Source organism: Vicugna pacos, chromosome 4 (assembly GCF_048564905.1).
Source record: "Vicugna pacos chromosome 4, VicPac4, whole genome shotgun sequence".
Lineage (NCBI taxonomy): Eukaryota > Metazoa > Chordata > Mammalia > Artiodactyla > Camelidae > Vicugna > Vicugna pacos.
This window is the reverse complement of record NC_132990.1, coordinates 63,869,179-63,890,980: the sequence shown is the minus strand read 5'-3', so window position 1 is coordinate 63,890,980 and position 21,802 is coordinate 63,869,179. Positions and strand designations below refer to the sequence as shown.

Genomic DNA, 21,802 nt, shown 5'->3' with positions numbered 1-21,802 from the left:
GGCGCACGGTGTTTAGAGGCAGAAGAGCCGGGTTTGGGTTCTGGAGCCTGCCTGGGAGTAGCTGCGAAGCCTTGAATGGGGCTGCAGCATTCCTGTGTCTCTATATTCCTATCAGGGAATGTGGCAGGGTTTTAGGATTCAAACATTTTAAGCAATAAAACTTTGAAGCCAGGGTTTTAAAAACAGTTTCTATTCCCAACCTACATAAAACATGGACCATTAGTAACTGAAATAGGTCAAGCTGGAGCTGATCTAGTTGAAGGTTAGTGTGGGTATAGAGAAGACAGGCTTCAGCCGCCACCACGTGTATGTTTCTTCTTACCCCGGAGTTCTAGATATTCACATCCGCAAACCGCGGTTAGAATGTATTGCGGACATGAAACACATTGAACCCCTCCTCCTGCCTCTCCTGGGCGTTCTGTCTTTCTCGGAGGTTCCAATTTTAAGAAGACGGCGGGATGGACCTGTGTGCCTTGTACAGTGCTTGGCACCTAGTAAATGCCTAGTAAATACAGCTCACAGTCATGCTGAATAGAGGTGGTCAGAAACTGAGGAGCATGGGCTCTGGAAGCTCTTCAGTTCTCAGTGATATTATCTCATACCCGGGCCGATATGAATTATCTCATAAGCTATTGGTGTCAAGAGATCAAGTTTTGAGACCCAGTTTGGTTCCAGGTCTACCTCCCACTCTGTGTATGGCCATGGATATGCCACTTTTTTTTTTTTTTAAATCTGGGCTTCAGTTTTGTCACCTGGAAAAGGAGCAGGTTGGACAAAAATAATTTCTAAGGGTCCTTATGTCTCTCCTCTGTTATGACGACAGCAATAATAACAATGAGAGTTGATACATTTTTTGAGCTCTTCCTGCATGTCAAATGTGTGAACTGATTTGTAAGCAATACACATGTACTGTATTTTATATGACATTTACAGCAATACTGTTAGATTAGGTACCGTTATTATACCCATTTAACATATGATGAAATGGACACAGAGAGTCAAGAAACCTGCCCAGGGAACGCTGTAAGCGGGAATGTACCAGGATTTAATCAGAGCCCAGTCTCTTCACCGCTGCACCATATTGTTCATTCCATGATACCGCTGCCAGATGTGGGCTGTGATACAGTGTGGAACCACAGTGCGTGTGTTGAATTGCACTGATTCACATTTGTGCATAGAGAAGCCCCCAGGCCTTTCTTAGTCCCCCTCCACTAGGTGATGGAGGACAGCAAGGGGTCCTTCACCTGTCTCCTTCTAGGTTCCATTTAAACCTGGACTGGGGAGCCAAAACAAGCAGTCTTACAGTTTACTTTATGGGTCTGTTCTTGTATTTAACAACCCTTCCTGTTGTCAGATTACAAGCTGTAGAAGATCAGGGACCATTTCTTTTATTGTTTTATTTTCCAAGCCCATAGAGCTACGAGAGTGGCATGCATTCAATCGCAAATTGAAAAGAATCAAGAAAGCTTGCCTTGTAACACTATCATTTTTTTTTTAACTTTCTCTAGGAGGCAGCATAGCATAAAAGAAAAGGTATGGCTTTGGAATTAGAAGGATATGTGTTCAAATCTCAGCTCTGTCTCTTCTTAAACTTGTGAGCGGAACTTCAGCTTTACCACGGAAATACTAACATTTAACTTATTAAGACTGAATGTTGTGAGGATTAAATGGGAAAAATAAAAGTTGGTACTAAAATATCAGTTTCCTATGTCATATTAACCCTTTTCATTTGAAGGTTATTTTATATATATATATATATATATATATATATATATATATATATATATCCCAAACAGAATTGGACACTAAATACCCTTATAATGTCCTTGATAAGACTACTTGTATACTCCACATTATCCAGTTTCTTCTCTTGATCTAAAACTATAAACCTTACAACTGTGTACCGATCTTCCTGACCAGACATTTTTATGGGGCTTTTGTCCATGGTCTAAATTATTCTGAAATGCATGGAAATATCTGGAGAGCTATGCCCATTTGAAAATGAATGTCAACCACCTTTTGGCTTGAAGACAGTTAGTTAATACAGGCCACAAGCATGCTGAATTCCCTTATGAAGGGCCAGCTCCTTTAATGGCTATCTGGAAACAAATTGAAAGGCAGACAGTCATGGATCCAAGCTCAAAGAAAACAAATGTCAGCAGCCAGACTTGGAATCCTGAAAAAACAAGAGAAACAAAGCCCTTACTCCATCCAGTGAATAATCCCCCTTTCCCCCTTCTGTTTTTCACGCCATACATTGTTCTGCTTTGGTACCTACGGGAAGACATTGTTGGTTTATGATTTTGTTGTGGAAGAAGTTTGACATGAGAAGCCTACGGAAGAAATAGGGGCTGTCAAAATTTGTGATGAAAAAAGGTTTAATTTACCTCTTCATTTTCTAGCAAAATCTCTGGTTCTAGACAGACTTTCTTCCTAGACTCAGTCTTTCTAGACTCCAAACTCATGAAAGAGTCATTGACACCTTGCTGCAGAAAGGAAAACTGAGATTTGAGAAGTTAAGAGACTTGTAATAAATGATGGAATGTGACTGCAGTCCCAAGTCTGTCTGACGGCAGCAGCTGAACTTGTGTGTCACTGACATTAGGCTGGTTCAGACACTTGCTCTGGCATTTACATGTCAAGTCTGTGAACTGTGTGTTGTCTTTGTGAAAAACGGAAAACAGAAACACTACTCATCAGATCTGCTATGTGGGACTGTAGGGACAAACACATGATAGAAATGTTGTTCATTTGAATCCCAGGACCGTCTAGATAGTTCCTGATGGACAAGTGTTACATGAGTCACTTGCAAGTAAAGGATGAAACTTTTCTTTAAAGGACCACATGGAGGTGATCTGTAAATTTTGTTCATCCAGTTCCCTGTCTTCTCAGACACTAGAACCAACGTTAGTATTTTATGGTGGGTCTGTCATATGAGACTGTCCTTAATCCCAAGTAGAGAGAAGGTAGTTGGATGGACATCCTCCTCTTGTTTATTGCTGAGAATCTAAGCAGGGAGAGAGTGTAAGGCCTTCCATCCCAGGCATGAAGGAAAACAAGGAATCAACAGTTGGGAAGCCTCATAGAATTTCATACCGTATGGTATAAAATACCTCACATGCCTCCTTTGCTCCTAAATCATCCAGATTTAGAACTGGGAGAGAATTTAGAGCCTATGTAATCTGGCTCATTTACTTTATCTATTTTTAAGTAATTTTTATTGATTTTTTTTCTTCCTGCAAAAGCAGTACATGTTCATTGTAGATATTTTTAAAAATAGAGATAAGCAAAAATACGAGAGAAAAAGTACCCATTATCTCATTTTCCAGACAAAGCTACTATTACGCATTTGCTGTATTTCTTCTTTTTCTAAATAGATGTATGTGTAAAATTTCCACCAAAATTAAATTATTCTGTAATAGTGTAACCTGTTTTTAACTTTCTATGCCATGAATATCCTTTCAGATAACTTCATAGTTTTCCACAATATTATTTTTAATGGCTATAAAATATTCCATTGCATCATTGAACTATAATTGATATTGCTGCTTCCATATCATTGAACATTTAGTTGTTTTTACATTCTTGCTAGTTTGAATAGTACTGCAGTGTTTATCCTCATAACTTAATCTTCATGCACATCTGTGTTTTTATTTTATTATTTATTTATTTGGAAATCATAATAGTGGCTCTGGCACCTTCGCTTTACAGAAAACTAGAGCAGAGATGGGAATCTCGTTGCCCAAAACTATACAGCAAGTTCGTAACAAAGCTAAGCCTGGATCCCGAGATTCCAGACGTTCAGTGACTCCTCCTAGTCTTCCTCTGACCCTGTTAGCCCTATTTCTAGTAAACTTCAGCTGTTTCCTCAAATCCAGTGGCTGGATTCACTTTTGGAAATCATGGAACTGGGGGCACTTGCTCTTCTACTGTCCCTTTTTGTCTCATGACCTTTATCACTCGTCAGTCATGGAACTCTCCTCACCCCGTTAGCTGGACTGGTCTCCGCCCATCTCAATACAACACTCCATGAATCCAGGACCAGTGCGTAAGACTGACTGTATGACATAAATCTGTTTTACATCCTTAGCCCAACTCCTTCTTTATATAAGGAAGGAAACTGCAATTCCAAGGAGGAAGAGCCTTGCTTTAGGAGTTAAGAGGAAGTTAATGGCGGTGACAGGGCTGGAATTGTGACTCTAGACAGAAAGCACTGTCCCGTTATTGCCTTTTCATGCATTTTTATTACACGATAATTTACCTCATTTGAGCCTTGGAACAGCCTTGTGATGGTAGGTATTAGTATCCCCACTTTACAGTTGAGAAAATTCAGGGATAAATTTAAACGAAGAGTCATCAGGGCTAGACACTGATCTGTGTCACTTGCATATCCTGTGCTCATTCTCCCCATTAATCCTCTTAACTAATGGTATCCAGACATTTGATGGGTTTGGACAACAGCAGGCATGTCTGCTCACCAAGGCCTGAGCTGGGGAGCTCATCTCTCTTTGTCTCCCTCCAGGAGAATTCCTGAGTTTTGCCGATGACTTACTCTCTGGCCTGGGCACATCTTGTGTAGCAGCTGGTCGAAGCCATGGAGAGGTCCCTGAAGTCAGTATCTACTCCGTCATCTTCAAGTGTCTGGAGCCCGACGGTCTCTACAAGTAAGACCTGCTTTGTGTGTGGGGAGCATGAAGCAGACAGGACGGCTTCGATCTGGGAGGCAAGGCGGGCGTCGTCTGTCCAGGCCAGCCAGGTGTTTTATAGGCCAGTCTGTTTGTTCACCGTGATATTCTAAGGTTTAGAAGCGTCCGTTGGAGAGTATGACCACAGTGAGTCACAGAATCATATAGGGCTAGTGCTAAAGGGCCCGGGGAGGCCAGTAATTCAAAACCATTCATCCTACTGAGGAAGAATCTGCAACCCAGAGAGGGAAAGTGGCAAGTTAGCAAGGTGGGCTAAGACAGGAGTTCCCTGCCTGGTGTTCTTTTCTCAATTCCATGCTGTCTCTCCTGAGAAACATTAAATTAGCATATCTGAAGTGTGTGTGTGTGTGTAGTGTGTGTATTGTGTATATATGTATATATAATATATAATTTTTTTATTAATGGATCCATGCAACCCCTTAGTAATAGTGTCATCATCACTCCTTCAAAGAGTACACCGGGGTAATTGCATCTACACTTCTGGAAATGCAAAAGGAAGTCATTCTGAGACTCATCCATTCATCTCAGAGGGAGAGGGGACTCCTTTTCCCTTTGTTCCCCAGCACAAAGGGATGCATCTGGATGCAGTCATCGTAAGCTATAACGCAGAGTCCTAGAGACAGCTCTCTTTATTCTTTAATGATGAAACTGTAGGTTGCCTCCCTTACCTATCTAGAAAGCTGCAGTTGTTGACAAAGTGAGTGTTACTGACCAAGCATTCAACTCATTTATCTTTTTCTTTAATTCACTTCCTTAATGATTCACTCAGTTATCCGTCACTCTGTCCAACCATTAATCCATATCTCCATCCGTCCGTCCTTCTCTCTTCCCTTTATTCATCCATCCATCTATTCCTCCATCCCATCTATTCATTCATCCATCTATCTATCCGTCTGTACATTCACTGTTATACACCATCATTCATTCACTTATTTATTCATCAGTTCTTTCATTCATTCACATTTTTATTCACTCATTCATAACTCATTTACTTTTCAGCAAACATTGTCTGAAGAGCTATTCTCTATGAGGCTGGTTGGGGTCTCATTACCCCGGAAAGAGTAAACACTCAGGATCCTTTGGGGTAGAAATAGGGTGAAAAGAGAGCATGGGTCCAGACCCCCAAGTTTTAGTTAAGCACAGCTGGGCACCAAGCCCCTCATCTGTGCCATCAGTAGGTGTGATGGAGAGATTAGGGTGACATGGGCATGGAAGACCCATCTCTCAGGAAGGAAGTCTGGCATCACATCTCACTACCACCACTTCTGTCTCTGAGACCTTACACGGAACATTCACAGCCTTTCCTCGTCCCACGGTCTCAGCATCTTCAAAATGAAGGTGCATTAGATCCACCCCAGCTGGAGAGTTCTGGAAATGCAGACTTATGCCGTGAATTTTTTTTTTTTAACCCTCGTTCTCTGTCTTCTCCTCCTGGGCTCTTGCCCTTCCAACTTTCCTACCTCTCTCACTCCTGTTTTGCCTTACCATACCTCTCTGCATCTTGTCTGTCTCTCCTTGCCTTGTGTTCCCTTTCTTGTGAGTATTTTCTGTGTAGCTCACTGGCTTTGTCTGCCATTCTTCCAATCATCCCTTCTTTGCCTTTCTGTTATTCTCTTAGTTTCTGTTTCCATATGAGTATCTCAATTTCTCTACTGTGTTTCTTGAGTTTTGGTTCCTTGCACTCGCGTGCTCGCTCTCGCTCTCTCTCTCTCTCTCTCTCTCTCTCTCTCTCTCTCTCTCTCTCTCTCTGTCTCTGTCTCTCTCTCTCTCTCTCTCTGTCTCTCTCTCTCTCTCTGTCTCTCTGTGTCTCTCTGTCTCTCTCTCTCTGAATCTGGTCCGCCTGAATCCCCAGTCCCTCTCTCTGCCCCCACCTGGGAAGGCAAGTTGCTTTTGCAGCCCCTCTGTCCATGTGCTTTTACAAAGCACCGCAGAGTTGAGATTAATCGGAGGAGTGAAAGTCAAGGCAGATTTTTTTTTTTTGTCCTAAGCTCACCCTGGTGTAACAAAACAGAAACATCAGCACTTGGGCCTGTTTAAATTGAATTTCCTTGTTTGTTTCATTTGTCTTACTTTTGAATGAAAACAAACAAAGAGCAGCAGAGGGAGAGGGTCCCCAGAAGGTCTGACAGTGTGACCAGCTCCTGCACCTCTGGGCTGTCGGAGACTGAGGGCGACCCTGAGCAAAGAACCCCCCCTCAAGGTGGATGAGTCAGGCCAGGCTGGACATCCGTGGTCCCTGCCCCTTGCCTGGCCAGAGGCCTAGACACCCTTCTCGCTGCCGCTCCCCAGTTTCCTATTACCCGAGGTAATTAGCCTCTGTCTTGTCTTGGCTGCCTTTCCTTTCTCTGATCGTGGATGACTGCCAAAGGGTCCTGAGCAAACACACAGCAGCAGCCAGGCCTCATTCCTGGGGTGGGGGGCTCATTCCCACACATTCAGAGGCTTGCCACAGGCCCGCCCTCACCTCGTTGGCCTCAGCTCTGTGAAGGGAAGGCCAAGGGAGCCTGGGTCCTGCAGCCACGTGCCAACATCCAAGGTGGGACCAGAGGCTCCAGGGGATGCTCCTTATCAAGGGTGGGTGGAGTTGGAGGAGAGGAGTGGAAGGAAAACCACAGCCCTGGAGGAGGGAAGGCAGGGTGCGCGTGGTGGCGAGCCTGAGGTCTGGAGTCAGACAGCAGTTCCCACACTAGCTCCCCGTGAGACCTGGGGCCGGTTCCTCCCCCTCCTCTGACCTTGAAGTTCTTGTCTGTGGGATGGACAGGTTAAACTCGATGACCTCCAAGACTTGCACACTGAGGTAAACATGGAGCCTCCAGTTCTTCTGGGATAATAGTCAAGTAGTGGTAGTAAGAGTCCACTGAGTTCATTGTGTGTCAGGAACCGTGCTAAGGAGGTGACATGTGCTGTCTCATTTAAGCCTTGCTGTAACCCTACGGATCTGGTGTTGTCATTTTCATATTTCATTTTACAGATGGGAAAACTGGGACTTAAAGGAGTAAGTATTTTGCCCAAAGTCACGTGATAAGAAGAGATAAAGCTGAGATTCATACCCAAGCTGACCCACCTACCCCTCCCCTCTCCCCATATTCTGTCCCTGTCCTTGTCTTCCCACACATGTGGAACTGTCAGCAATACCTGGTAAGGATATGAGTGGAAGAGGGCCTTCTGACTGCAAACAGACGTTTGCAAGGGGAAGAACGCTGGGTTCAGGAGGACCCACATCCCGGCTTGCAGGTCCCCAGGGAAGGTACTTCACACCTCATCTTCCTCATCTATTAAGCAGGGCTAATTAACTTTACCCATGAAATGAAGATAATTAATTATACCTCCTCAAGTTGTTGCAAAGATGAAACTGGATAGTATATGAGAAAGTGCTTTGAATTTGTCATAAGATCGTGTGAAGATGGAAAGTTACCACGATCACTCTGTCAGAAAGCAGCAAAAGGAAGGACAGTAGAAGTTTCAAATCCACATGCCCCACACCCCACCACACATACACATTTTAAGATTAGGCCTTTGATATCAGGCAGAGGTGAGTTTTTAACCTTGGCTTCAGCACCTACACTGTGTGGCCTTAGGCAGATTTCTTAACCTCTCTGAGTTTCAGTTCTATCTTCTGCAAAATGGGATCATAGTAGGGCCTATTTCATAGGATTGTGAGGAGTCAGTGAACTGAAACACACCAAGAACACAGGACGGCGTCTGGCTCGTGGTCGGGACTTAACAAGCGGTGGAAGGAGGAGGGATAAGCCCTGCTGCTACTCTTTGTGGCTGTGTGCTTTACTGAAGCCATCGCGCCTGGGGCTGCGCTGCCGACCACTGGGTCCAGAGCATTCCAGTGGGAGAGCAAGTTACTCTGTCATCTCTGACACTGACTCCTTTACTCAAACCCCCCCAGGCGCTCTTGCTAGAATGTACTAGAATGTACCTTCCTCAAGGTCTCTGCTTCTAGTGTTCTTTCCCTGGGATGGCCTTCTCCTGGCTTTTCCTGTGACTGGCACCTTATGCTCCTTCAGGTCCATGATTAAATGTCATCTCCTTAGAAAGGCCTTCTTTGACCACATTCTCTACAGTAGATCCCACCTGCCCCACACACAGATACACAAAGCCATGGCACACGGTAAAGATGTAGTGATTTAATATCTAGTTTACTTGTCTGTCTGTTCACACTAGACTATCAGCTGCATAGAGCAGAGTCTGCGTCCGCCCTCTTCATTTTAAATCCCTGGCGCCTAGAACAATGCCTGATGCCAGTAAAGAACCCAGTAAATAGTTGTTGAATAATTGGAACAAATTTCCGAGTCAGTGCAAGAACCTGGAGAGTACTGACTTCTCCCCTTCACTCACTCCCCGTCTCTAACTCACTTCCTTCCCACATGCTCAGGGGACATCCACTGTGTGTCATGCTGGGGTCTAACGCTGTATCTTATATCTCTGTTTCTGTCTTCCTGTGTCTTTCTGTCTCTCTGTTTACCTCCCTACCTGCTTATCTATCTGTCATGAATCTTTTCTAATTTAATCCTCAAAACAACTCCCTAAGGCAGTGACTGTTATTCTTAGTCAAACAGATCGGGCTGCTAAGGCCCAGAGAAGTTAGATACCTTGACCAGAGCCTCAAAGCTAGTAAGTGGAGAGGACAGGATTTGAATTCAGCCAAGTTATTTGCAAAGCTTGAACTTGAAATTACCACACTAGATTATGAGAAGAATTGGATATGTGGAAACGGCAAGGGTCAAGGATAGAAACCGTTTAAAGGGATCTTTGGTGCGAAGATCCATGCTCAGATAAGTTGGAAACACTGTGGGAAACAGATTTGGAGTCTTGACACTGAAAGCTATGTGGCCTCCACTGAACACCAGACTTCTCCCTGCCTCTGAATCCTGGCAGCGCCATGCGAACAGTTGAACCTGAGTCTGTACAAGGACCCCTGCTCCTCGGGGGATGTCCCCCCAGTGCCATTCTTGAGCTGTCCAGGATCTCCAGCTCTCATCTGCTGAGCTGTTTCCCAGTGTTTCCAGACTGCCATGTGTGTCTGCAAACAAGTCCAGGCTCCTGGCCCAAAGATACTATTCCAAAAGCCCAGGGGGCTTAGAGCCTCGGATGGAGCATAGCTGGGCTCCCATCACCTCCAGGACACCCGCCCCCAGCCCCCACCTCCTGCCCCTGCCTGGGTACAGCCTGGGCAGCGCACTGAAGCAGCAGCTGGGGCCACCGCCATGGATACGATAATTACATATTAGATGGAATCCCAAGTTTCCTTTTATTTACATTCCTACCCTACCCTCTTCATTTCCTCTCCTTGTGCCAAGAATCAGCACAGAATTTACTGGAAAAAGCATGAAAGTCATCAGGAGCCCTTCAGGGCTGGCTTGTTAAATGCTTGCCCAGATGATGGGAGGCCAGAGACCTGAGGGTCATCCTGAGTCTGGCTGTCAGCAGCCATGAGGCCTTGGATGAGGAGTTTCTGCTTTGGAGGCCTGTGTTTCTCCATTTGTAGAAGAGGGATTGAATGCAGCCATCCTGAAGAATGTTTCATGAATTCAGATGAATTCGGAGGCCTTGTGTCTTAGGAAATAATGGAGGCAAGGACTCAAACCCCTGACGATCGGGGACAGAAGGGTTTGAGTCCGGGTGGAAGAGCTTTGTTCAGCCTAAGGTTCCACACCCCTTCCGCTTCAGTGACCCGGCCTGTTAAGTGGGCCTCCTGAGCCACGTCCCCAGCGTGATCGGGCCAGCTCCTCGGGGGACTTCCAGGTCCTAGGAGGACAGAGATATGCACAGAGGAAGCCTTCCGTGCTGACCAGGGGCCTGGGCTGCAGCCTCTGGGAGCTGAGGCTGAGGCCCAAGGTTGATCCAGGACACACCAGGGAAAGAAGCCAGGATGGGCCTGGCAGTTCCTGCCTTGCTCTTTACTGGCTCTTCCTTCCCACTGTGAAACTCTCTCAGTCCTTTTTTTCTCTTCAATCCTTTCTCTCTCCTCTCCTTTCCTTCCTCCCTCCCTCTTTTCCTTCCTTTCTTCCCTCTCTTCCTCTGTCCTTGCATCCTCTCCTGCTCTTCTGACATCTCTCTTCCCCACCCGCTTTTGTCCATTTCTTATTGTTTCTGACTCTGCTCTTCTTTTCCCTCCTTCCCGTTCACGACCTTGTTGCTCTCTCTGCTTTGGTCACGGGTGCTGCCTCTGTCCCAGCACTCTGACGTCCCGTCTGTCTGTCTCAGTCCTGTTGTGTCTGCGTCTGCTTCTATGCTTGCCCTCTCTGCGTCTGTATGCCCTGTCTCTGCCTCCTTTTTCTTATCACTTCTCAGTCTCTGTCTTGCTCAGTCCCAGGATCTCTCTCCTTCCATCTTCCTGTGCATTTCCAACCCCTCCCCTCCACCCACTCCCACCCTTGCCTAAGAACAAGGGTCTGGGCCTATTATATATGACGCTGGGGTGAACAGCCAGTTAGGTGTGGCCCAGGGTCCCAGAGCTCAGCAGAGGCAGGGGCCTCTGATGTCCCAAAACCCAGACAAAATGTGGGCTTTCTCTGGCTGTGGTACCCTGTCCTGTTGATCAGGGGGTGGAATGAGGTGGGCAGCCTAGCTAGCTAGTCAAGACTCAGTTCCGTCTAGCGTCAGGTCACACTAACCTCTCCAACGTGCTCACTGGGGCCCCAGAGAGGGAAAGAGCTGTCCTCAAGCCAGAAGCAAATACAGCCGTGAGTCCCAAGCCAAGAGAGACTCACAGAGGAAAAATAACGCTGTTTTTCAGCCGACAGACAGTGAGGCTCCTAAAACCTGCTGGGGACTCACTGCGTCAGGATTTCATCCAGGAACGGGACGCCGGCCAGGCTTCCAGAGGGACAGGGCACAGACTGCTCGTGCAGGCTCGTGGAGGGCGGAGAGGTGCGAGCTGAGGCCGCGCTGGAGAGCCAGGCCTTGAATGCCGGGCGGAGGAGGTCGACCTGATCCTGCAGGCAGTGGGCAGCCAGGAAGAGCTTTTGAGGAGGCCCAGGCTATATTTAAACCTGTGTCTTTGGTGACAGCTCTGACCGTGGTGTGGAGAGCAGGCTGGGTTGAGCTGAGAGACAGGGAGGCCGTTTGGTGCAGGTGGAGGGGAAGGGTAGGGTCCTGACACCTCTGGGGGTCCAGTAAGTGGTGCCCTGTGTGGGGCACGTGCTGGGCCAGAGTGGAGCAGCGTGGGCTCAGCTCAGTTCTGGAAACATCCGGGAAATAGCCTTCCTGATTCTTCATGACTGACTGCAGTGCAGGGGCGCAGGGAAAGGACATACTTACTGGGCCACCACAACGTGCCTTATGCTAAGCTGGTCAGTTGGGACTCAGAACTAACTGAGCCAAGCAAGGTCTTTGCCCTCATGCAGCTCACAGTCGTGGCAGAGAGGCAGAAGGGGCTGGGTTTGCGATGCTTCACGTCACGCTCTGCCAGGAAAGCACAGGGGCCATGGAAACAGCGAGGAAAGGTTGCTCACCCAGCCAGGTCTACTGAGGGTCTGTTTCGCAGTCTGCTGTGGAATCTTCCTGGAGAAGTCAGGGGAGGATGGGTTGCACTGGGTTGAATAGTGCCCCCCGACCCTGCTACCAAATTCATGTGTCCCTGAAACCTCATAATGTGACCTTACTTGGAAATAGTCTTTGAAAATGTAATAAATTAAAGAGCAAGATGAGATTATACTGTAATTAGGTTGGTCCCTAAATCCAGTGTAATATAGTGGCTGGTGTCACTGTAAGAGGAGAGGACCTAGAAAGACACACAGAGAAGGAGGCCATGTGAAGACGAAGGTGGAGTTGGGAGCTACGCTATCACAAGCCAAAGAAAGCCTGGGGCCATCAGAAGCTGGAAGAGGCAAGGAAGGATTCTCCCCATGAGCTTTCAGAGGGAGTATCATCCTGCTGGTACCTTGATTTCAGACTTCTGGCCTCCAGAACTGTGAGGTAATTCATTTCTGTTGTTTTAAGCCACCGTGTTTGTGGTAGTTTATTATGGCAGCCCTAGGAAACCAATGCCAGGTTTTCAGGCAGAGGACAGACCATGAGAAGCCTGGGAGATGAGAGAGAGCGTGATGAGGCAGGCAGTGTAGCTGGAATGTGGAGGGCAAGGTGCAAGTAAGAGAGCTGGGGCCACAGAGGCAGGTGAGGCCTCGCCAGCCATGCTGGGGCCCCAGGAGGAGTAGGAGCAAGATTCAGGGGGGCATGGGATGAGCAACCTTCATGGCTGCAAGGAAGAGTTGACTTGCTAAGGGAAAACTCATCATCTGAGCAGAGGAGAGGGAGGAGGTCACCAAAGGCCTTAGAAACGATGTCTCTGGGGAACATTTCAGGGACCTGGACTATTTATTCAAGAGAAAACACAGGAGGATGGTCCATGTCTTCAACCCTCTGTGGAGCTGTCAGAGGGCACTGATCTGTTCATTCTGACCCCAGAGAGCAGGATGAGGTGAAAGGCTGCAAGGGAGGTAAATTTCAGGTCAGTAGCAGGAAACATTCCAGTAATGCTGGCCTCAGTAGGGTGGCAGTCTCTGAGGACAGTGCGCCTCATGCTTGGGGCAGCAGGGAGCAGAGGGAGTTGGGCAAGCCCTCAGACGGGCTTTATAAGGAAGAACTGGCAAGTGATGTTAGTGGGTCAGCATGAGGATGCTTGATGATAGGGAGCAGTGGGGACTGAGAATGCTTAGCTCCAACTAATCATTACTGTGTGAGAAGGTAGATCCAGTGTTGAAAATCTTCAAAGCCATAAATCTAGGCGTAAGTGGAATCTCTTAATTAATACTTGCTGGAAACTAGTTTAATATTGGTCATATAAACCAATATTGTAGGTCACAATTAGCCTTCAGGTCATTCATTGGAATCCGTGGTCTTAGTCACCTCTCTTAGTGTGTGGATGAGGGAGCTGAGGCCTGGAGAGACCCATAGGCTTCACAGTGAAGGTGGAGCCAGCATTAACAATATGGGTCCTGACACTCGATCCAGGGCTCTTACCAGCAAGCCTTGGCCCCCTACCTTTTATCTCAGTGTTGCCTTGTTAGAGGGAAGACACAGAGACAGCTCTGCACAGGGAGGAGTTCCCAGGATGGGGTCACAAGCCACACTAGGCTCTGTGCCCAGCTATGCTTCCCATCAGCCAGGGACCTTGGACAAAGAGATTCCTCTGTAGGAACGTCAGTTTCTTCCTCATCACAATGAAGGGATTGGATGGCGAAGTCCCTTCCTTCTCTGAGCTCCTAGGACTCTAGAACTCCTGATGATAGGAACGGACCTACACTTGAAGCCAGACCTTGCCCTGCTCCCGTGGGTCCAACATGACATGCTGCCCCCACCCCCAAACCCTCACCTCCATCCGTGAAGGAGGCTGTCACTGTGAGCAGTCTTGAGGTCATCACTGGAAAGGTGTTAGCAGACTGCAGGAGATCACTGTGAAAGATGTGTAGAAACTCAAAGGCAAGACAGACCCAGACTTCTGGCATTTTTCCTTTCTGCTCTGTTCTCCTTTCCCCCAAGGACAGACTTCCCCCTGGACCTGTAACCCCACTCTGCTTTTACGTTTGAATCAAGCACAATAGAGCTTGAGGACTAGACATCATGGACCTAAACCTTCTCTCTTCATAGGAGAAACAAGCTCAGGGAGGGCAGAGGCTTGCCCGTGGTCACTCAGAGAAGCAGCCTCAGAGCTAGGCTGGCCCAGGGCTCTTAACTCCACTGTGGTCCACCTGCTTCTCTCTAGTCCTGGATCCAAGCATCCATGTGCTCGCAGTCATCCTGGGTGTCTGAGAGGCTGGGGTTTTTGAGTCAGACTATCCTAGCATCAGTCCAAATCTCAGATGTTTTCTGGCTGCACAAGATACTTATTTTCCTTGGGTCTCAATTTCCACATCTGTAAGGTGAGGGTATTGGTACTCCCTATGTTAGAGTTCTGTTATGGAATGCATATAGAATAGTTAACACATGCACATCTCCCAGGCATAGCAAGTCCAGCACACAGTAAATGCTCAAGATCAAGTACGTACAAGACATTTCTTTAGTAGGACTTCAGTAAGGATGACCAGGAAAGAGAATCACGATCGGCTAGTTGTCCTGCCCACTGTGAAGTTTCTCCCATGTCTTTTCTCTCTGAACATCCCCCAGAAGCTGTTTGGACATGAGACAAATTTGGCATTGTTCCCCCCAGACATTAGGCATAACAAGTGATGCCTCCCCCCATTCTCTTCCTCTCCTGTTCCCTGAGCCTGCCCCTAATGTAGTTCTCATGATCATAGAGAACTCAGATTATCAGTGATCCAAGAGTAGGACAGGATTTAGAAACCATGTTTAGGAATCCAGGCATCCCTTACATTTGGCCTGGGATTTAGCAGGTACTCAATTTAGAAAACATCAAAGGTCAGGAATAGGTATAGCGGGTTGAATGGATGGAAACAGGCCTTCATGTAAACATCTGTAGCTTTTAGCCAGGGACGTACATACCAATGACATGGCACCTGCCTAACAGTCCCTATTTATCAAGCTCTTACTACCTCCATGCATTGTGTTAAGACCTATGTGTTTACTAACTCTTTGAACTTTCACAATATGGTACTTTCTAAGGTAGGTGCTGTAGTGTCTACTTTATATATAAGGAAACTAAGACAGAGGGCTAAATGACTTGTTCAAGGTCACTTAATTAGTAAATGGCAGGACCATGAGTCTAACACATTTCTGGCTCCAGAGTCCACATGTGGGTAATCTTATGCGTTCCTCTCCTAGGCAGGGTTGCAGCTGAGATTTGAAAACTTATGGCTTAGACTGAAAGCGTTTTGCCCAGTATTGGAAACAAACTGGTAAGATTATCCATACCTGGTGTAGGGGGTGACTTGCCCCCATAATAAAGGCATGGGAGCTCTGTCGGGGCCATGATCTCTAATAGCCAGTGTACCTTGGGAAAGTTGCATTTGAGCTGGGTCTGAAAGAATGGATAGCATCCACCATTTGGAATTAGGGATGTTATTGCATCACCAGTAGAGAGAACAGCTGAAATAAAGACAAGGGGATGGGAAATGAAGGGACATGTAAGGGAACAGCAGAAAGTTCAGGATAGTTGAGATACATGGTATATAAGATTGGAGAGGTAGGACTTGCAAGGCCTTGTGATGCAGACCAAGGAACTAGTGACTTGAGCAGTGGTGAGAAGGCCACCTCTGGGTTTTAGAATGATCTCTGTGGAGCACGAGGTGCTTAGGGAGCTGCTACAAGTGTCCTGGTAAGAGATCCTGGATCTGGAATTAGATCTGCAGAGAGGGATGGAGAGAAAGAAGTAGATGAAGAGAGCTGTAGGATTTGAGGATGTCATGTTCACAGTTTTCCGTTAGAGTCTATCAGAGGACAACCTCATTGAGAAGACATAACACAGGATGTGAAATTTTAAAATCTGGGTTCAAATCCTGACTCTACCATTTTGTAGCTGGGTGGCCTAGGAAAAAAATGCCAAAGTTTTGAGAGCCCCCCAAAAGTGGTGATAATATATTCAACTTCAAAATGTGCATGTGGAATTAAAAATATATGTATTCTATATGCCAGTTTCTGGCACTCAGTAAGCCCTTATTCCTACCAGTTTCCTCCCATGCTTTCCATCTGCTTCAGTCTTAACTGCAGTACGAGTTTGTATCCACTCTCTCTCTCACTCCACCCCCTTACTGCCCAACTTCCCTCTCTCTGTCCCTCTTTCCCCAGGATGCCAGAAATGAAATAACATTCTTTGCGTGTTTGTTCTAAAGCTCCTGGCCGCCTTCCCGCAGACCCCTGGCTGGGTCAGGACTCATTTGCATTAGCATGTGTGAGGCCAGCGAGAAGGGGAGGGAGAGGCCCTGTTTTCAGGGAGTTTCATCAGGCGCCCCTGCCAGAAAAAGGAGAAGTTACTATTTCTTTCTGGGAAACATTCACAGACCCAAACAAGCAAGGCAGGCCTGGGGAGCGGTCTCATTTGTGGAGAGGTTGAAGGGTGGGTGAGCAGCCTGCCTCCCAAAACTGTATCCAGCTCCTCTCCCTCCTTATCACAGGCCTGCCCCTAGAAGTCTCTCCTGCAACATGTGCAGTAACTTAAGACCATAAATAGATCTTTCTTAATCCTATCCGTGGCCTGTAACAGGGAGAGGAGAGCGAGCTCAGGGACAAGGAAGACACTCAGAAGCTACAGGATAAATAAACAGCAATTTTGCTGGCTTCTAGATGGATATTAAATCCACAAGAGCATCTCTAAAAAAAAAAAAAAAAAAGCAGTGGTAATCCCTGGAGTTTTGTATTTGTTTTTGCTTTAATCCTGTGAATTTTTAAAATAATACAGTGTCTTGGAATTACACTTTCCCCCAGGAATCTCAACAACCTTGTCCAAATCCAGATAACCAATGGCAGGCCGAAGGAGGTCCTTTGGCGTTGTCTCAGGAGTGCCATTGGCACCGTGACACGTCCTTACTCTAGAGGCAAGGATTATACCATTTACAGAGAGGCAAATTGGGTTCCTGGGATTTTCTTGGACAACCTCCCATAATTTCCCATTATTCTTTCTCAGTTTCGAGCCTGGATATGTCTTACACAGGCAAAGCCTTTGCCTCCTCCTTCATGATACTTTCCATGTAAATACTTTGGAGGAAAAACAAAAGACTCGAGGATACACATGGCTATCATTTAGCATGCTTTCAGTGTGCCAGGCACTGTTCTCAATGCTTTACACAAACTAAAGTATCCAATCCTCTCTATAACCCAGTGAGGGCAGCATTTTATTATTCTCATTTACAGGTGAGAAAACCAAAGCCCAGAGAAGGTAAGAAATTTGCCTAAAGTCATGCACTAGTCAACAGCAGAGCCAGGATTTAAACTCAGACAGGCTGGCTCCAGGTTCCTAATCACTAACTAGTCCAACCTCCCCAGAAGTCACTCTAGCATTTAATGAGCCAGCGCACACCAGATCTTACTCTCACCCATCACGGGGCCTTGGCACACTCCGCACTGCTTATTCATTCTTCAGTTCTCAGCCCAAATGCTGCTTCCTCAGAATGGCATCCTCGGAACCCATAGTCTTAATTAGGTTCCCCATCCCTTTCCTTTATTTCAGTTATTCAACTTTGCAATGACACGTTTGTGTGTGTGTGTTAACGTCTGTCTCCTATTAGACTTGACAGTCTATGAGGGTAAAGATGGTGTCTGTTCTGTTGATCTCTGTATACTCAAATGCGCACATGTGGAAGGCACTCAATAGTTACCAGATGAAAAATTGAATACAGGTAATATCACATTTAATCATAGCTATAATCTCATTAGACAGACACTTTCCCCACCTCACTTTAGAGATAATAAAGGCTCACAGAGGTTCAGTATGTGGGCAAGGTCACTGAGAGAGTAAATGGCAGTACTAGTATTTGAAAGCAGATCTTTTTTTGTTTAACACCTTTACTATGGTATGATTCCTATACAGTAAACTACACATATTTCAAATGTACAGTTTGATGAATTTGGATAGATGTATATACACCAATGAAATCAGTACCACAATGAAGATAGCTAACATTCCCATCACTCCCAAGAGGTACAGTTGTCGAATTCCCAGTTTATCCCTTCCCACTCCCTTTACCTCCTTGGTAACCATAAATTTGTTCTCTGTGTCTGTGATGAGTCTGTTTCTGTTTTGTAGATAAGTTCATTTGTGTCTTTTTTTTTTTTTTTTTTTTTTTTTTTTAGATTCCACATGCAAGCAGTATCATATGGCATTTTTCTTTCTCTTTCTGGCTTACTTCACTTAGAATGGCCATCTCCAGTTCCATCCATGTTGCTGCAAATGACATTATTTTACCCTTTTTTATGGCTGGGTAGTGTTCTATTGTGTATCTACCACAGCTTCTTTATCCAGTTATCTATTGATGGACATTTGGGTTGCTTCCATGTCTTGGCTATTTCAAATAGTGCTGCTATGAACATTGGGGTGTATGTGGTTTTTTTTTAATTATGTTTTTCTCTGGGTATATGCCCAGGAGTGGGATTGCTGGATCATATGGTAAGTCTATTTTCAGTTCTTTAATGAACCTGCATAGTGGCTGCACCAGTTTACATTCCCACCAACAGTGTAGGAGGGTTCCTTTTCTCCACACTCTCTCAAGCATTTATCATTCGTAGACTTTTTAATGATGGCCATTCTGATGGGTGTGAAGTAATATCTCATTGTAGTTTTGATTTGCATTTCTGTAACAATTAGTGATGTTGAACATCTTTTCATGTGCCTGTTGGCAATCTGTATATCTTCTTTAGAGAGATATCTACTTAGGTCTTCTGCCTATTTTTTTTTATTGTGTTGCTCTTTATTTGTATTAAGGTGTATGAACTGTTTATATATTTTGGAAATTAGTCCCTTGTCAGTTGCATCGTTTGCAAATATTTTCTCTGTAGATTGTCTTTTCATTTTGTTGATGGTATCCTTAGCTGCACAAAACTTTTAAGTTTAAGTAGATGTCATTTGTTTGTTTTTGTTTCTGTTACTCTAGGAGCTGGTTCAAAAAATATATTGCTGTGATTTATGTCCAAGAGTGTTCTGCCTATTTTTCCCTCCAGGAGTTTTATAATATCTAGACTTACACTTAAATCGTTAATCCATTTTGAGTTTATTTTTGTGTATGGTGTTAGAGAATGTTCTAATTTCAGCCTTTTACATTTTGCTGTTCAGTTTTCTGAGCACCACTTGTTGAAGAGACTGTCTTTTCTCCATTGTATATTTTTGTTTTCTTTGTTATAGATTAATTGACCATAGTGTGTGGGTTTATTTCTGAACTTTCTATCCTGTTCCATTGATCTATGTGTCTGTTTTTGTACCTGTACGATATTGTTTTGATTACTATAGCTTTGTAGTATAGTCTGAAGGCAGGGAGCGTAATTCCTCCAACTCTGTTCTTTTTCAAGATTGTTTTGGCTATTTGGGGTCTTTTGTGTTTCCATACAAATTTTAACTTTTTTTTTGTTCCAGCTCTGTGAAAACTCTCATTGGTAATTTGATAGGGATTGTACTGAATCTGTATATTACCTTGGGTAGTTTGGCCATTTTAACAATATTGATTCTTACAATCCGAGAACACAGTGTATCTTTCCATTTGTTTATGTCATCTTCAATTTCTTTCATCAGTGTCTTACAGTTTTCAGAGTACAGGTCTTTTGCCTCCTTGGGTAGGTTTATTCCTAAGCCTTTTATTCTTTTTTGGGATGATGGTGAATGGTATTGTTTCCTTAATTTCTTTTTCTGCCATTTTGTTGTTAGTGTATAGAAATGCAACTGATTTCTGATATTACTTTTGTATTCTGCAACTTTACCAAGTTCATCGAGAAGTTCTAATAGTTTTCTGGTCAATTCTTTAGTGTTTTCTATGTATAGTATGTTATCGGCAAACAGTGAAAGTTTTACTTCTTTGTTTCCAATTTTGATTCCTTTTCTTCTCTGATTGCTATGTCTAGGGCTTCCAAAACTATGTTGAATAAAAGTAGCGAGAGTGGGCATCCTTGTCTTGTTCCTGAACTTAGAGGATATGCTTTCAGCTTTTCCCCGTTAAGTATGATCTTAGCTGTGGGTTTGTCACATATGGCCTTTATTATGTTGAGATATATTCTGTCTGTGCCCACTTTCTGGAGAGTTTTTATCGTAAATGGATGTTGAATTTTATCAAAAGCTTTTTCTGCATCTATTGAGATGATCATATGCTTTTTAATTCTTCAACTTTTTTAATGTGGTGTATCACATTGATTGATTTGCAGATACTGAAAAATTTTTGCATCCCTGAGATAAATCCCACTTGATCATGGTGTACGACCCTTTCAATGCATTGTTGGAGTCAATTTGCTAGCACTTTGTTGAGAATTTTTGCATCTATATTCATAAGTGATATTGGCCTGTAATTTTTTATGTGTGTGATATCTTTGTCTGGTTTTGGTATCAGGGTGATGATGGCCTCATAGAATGAGTTTAGAAGTGTTTCTTCCTCTGCAATTTTTTGGAATAGTTTCAGAAGGTTAGATGTTAACGTTTCTCTAAATGTTTGGTGGAGTTCACCTGTGAAGCTATCTGGTCCTGGATGTTTGTTTATTGGGAATTTTTTAAATTACTGATTGAATTTCAGTACTGGTAATTGGTCTATTCATATTGTCTATTTCTTCCTGGTTCAGTCTTGGCAAATTATACCTTTCTAGGAAATTGTCCATTTCTTCTACATTGTCCTTCTTGTTGGTGTATAGTTGCTCATAATAGCCTCTTATGATCCCTTGTATTTCTGTGGTGTTGGTTGTAACTTCTCCTTTTTCATTTCTGATTTTATTTAATTAGGCCCTCTCTCTTTTTTTTTTTTTGATGAGTCTGACTAAAGGTTTATCAATTTTATGTACCTTTTCAGAGAACCAGCTTTTAGTTTCATTGATCTTTTCTATTGCTTTTTAGTATCTATTTCATTTATTTCTGCTCTAGTCTTTATGATTTCTTTTCTTCTACTAACTTTGGGTTTTGTTTGTTCTTCTTTCTCTAGCTGTTGAGGTGTAAGTTTAGGTTGTTTACTTGAGATATTTTCTTATTTCCTGAAGTAGGCTTGCATCACTGTAAACTTCCTTCTTAGAACTGCTTTTGCTATGCCCAGGGGTTTTGGATCATTCTGTTTTTGTTTTCATTTGTCTCAAAGTAGTTTTGATTTCCTCTGTGATTTCTTCAGTGATCCATTGGTTGTTTAGTAGCATATTGTTTAGCCTCCATGTGTTTGCAGTTTTTGCAGTTTTTTTCTTGTATTTTTCTTATAGCATTGTGGTTGGAAAAGATGTTTGATACAATTTCAGTTTTCTTAAATTTACCAAGTCTAGCTTTGTGGGCCAGCATGTGGTCAGTTCTGGAGAATGTTCCATGTGCATTTGAGAAGAATGTGTATTCTATTGTTTTCAAATGGAATGCTCTATAGATACCAATTAAGTCCATTTTCTTTAATGTGTTATTTAGGGTCTGTATTTCCTTACTGATTTTCTGTCTGGATGATCTGTCCATTGATGTAAGTGGGGTGTTAAGGTCCCCCACTATTATTGTGTTATTGTTGATTTCTCCTTTTATATCTGTTAACAATTGCCTTATA

The 21,802-nt window shown here is 44.4% G+C and overlaps 1 protein-coding gene across 5 annotated transcripts in view; it reads left to right on the top strand.

Moving 5' to 3' along the window:
* Positions 1-21,802, top strand: part of ASTN2 (astrotactin 2) — an 801,670-nt gene that overhangs the window by 747,053 nt on the left and 32,815 nt on the right. For all 5 annotated transcript variants that reach the window (XM_031677473.2, XM_072960007.1, XM_031677480.2 and 2 more), the window contains one exon: positions 4,523-4,664. In XM_031677473.2, the coding sequence (XP_031533333.2) occupies positions 4,523-4,664 (142 nt within the window). The remainder of the gene's footprint in view (positions 1-4,522; positions 4,665-21,802) is intronic.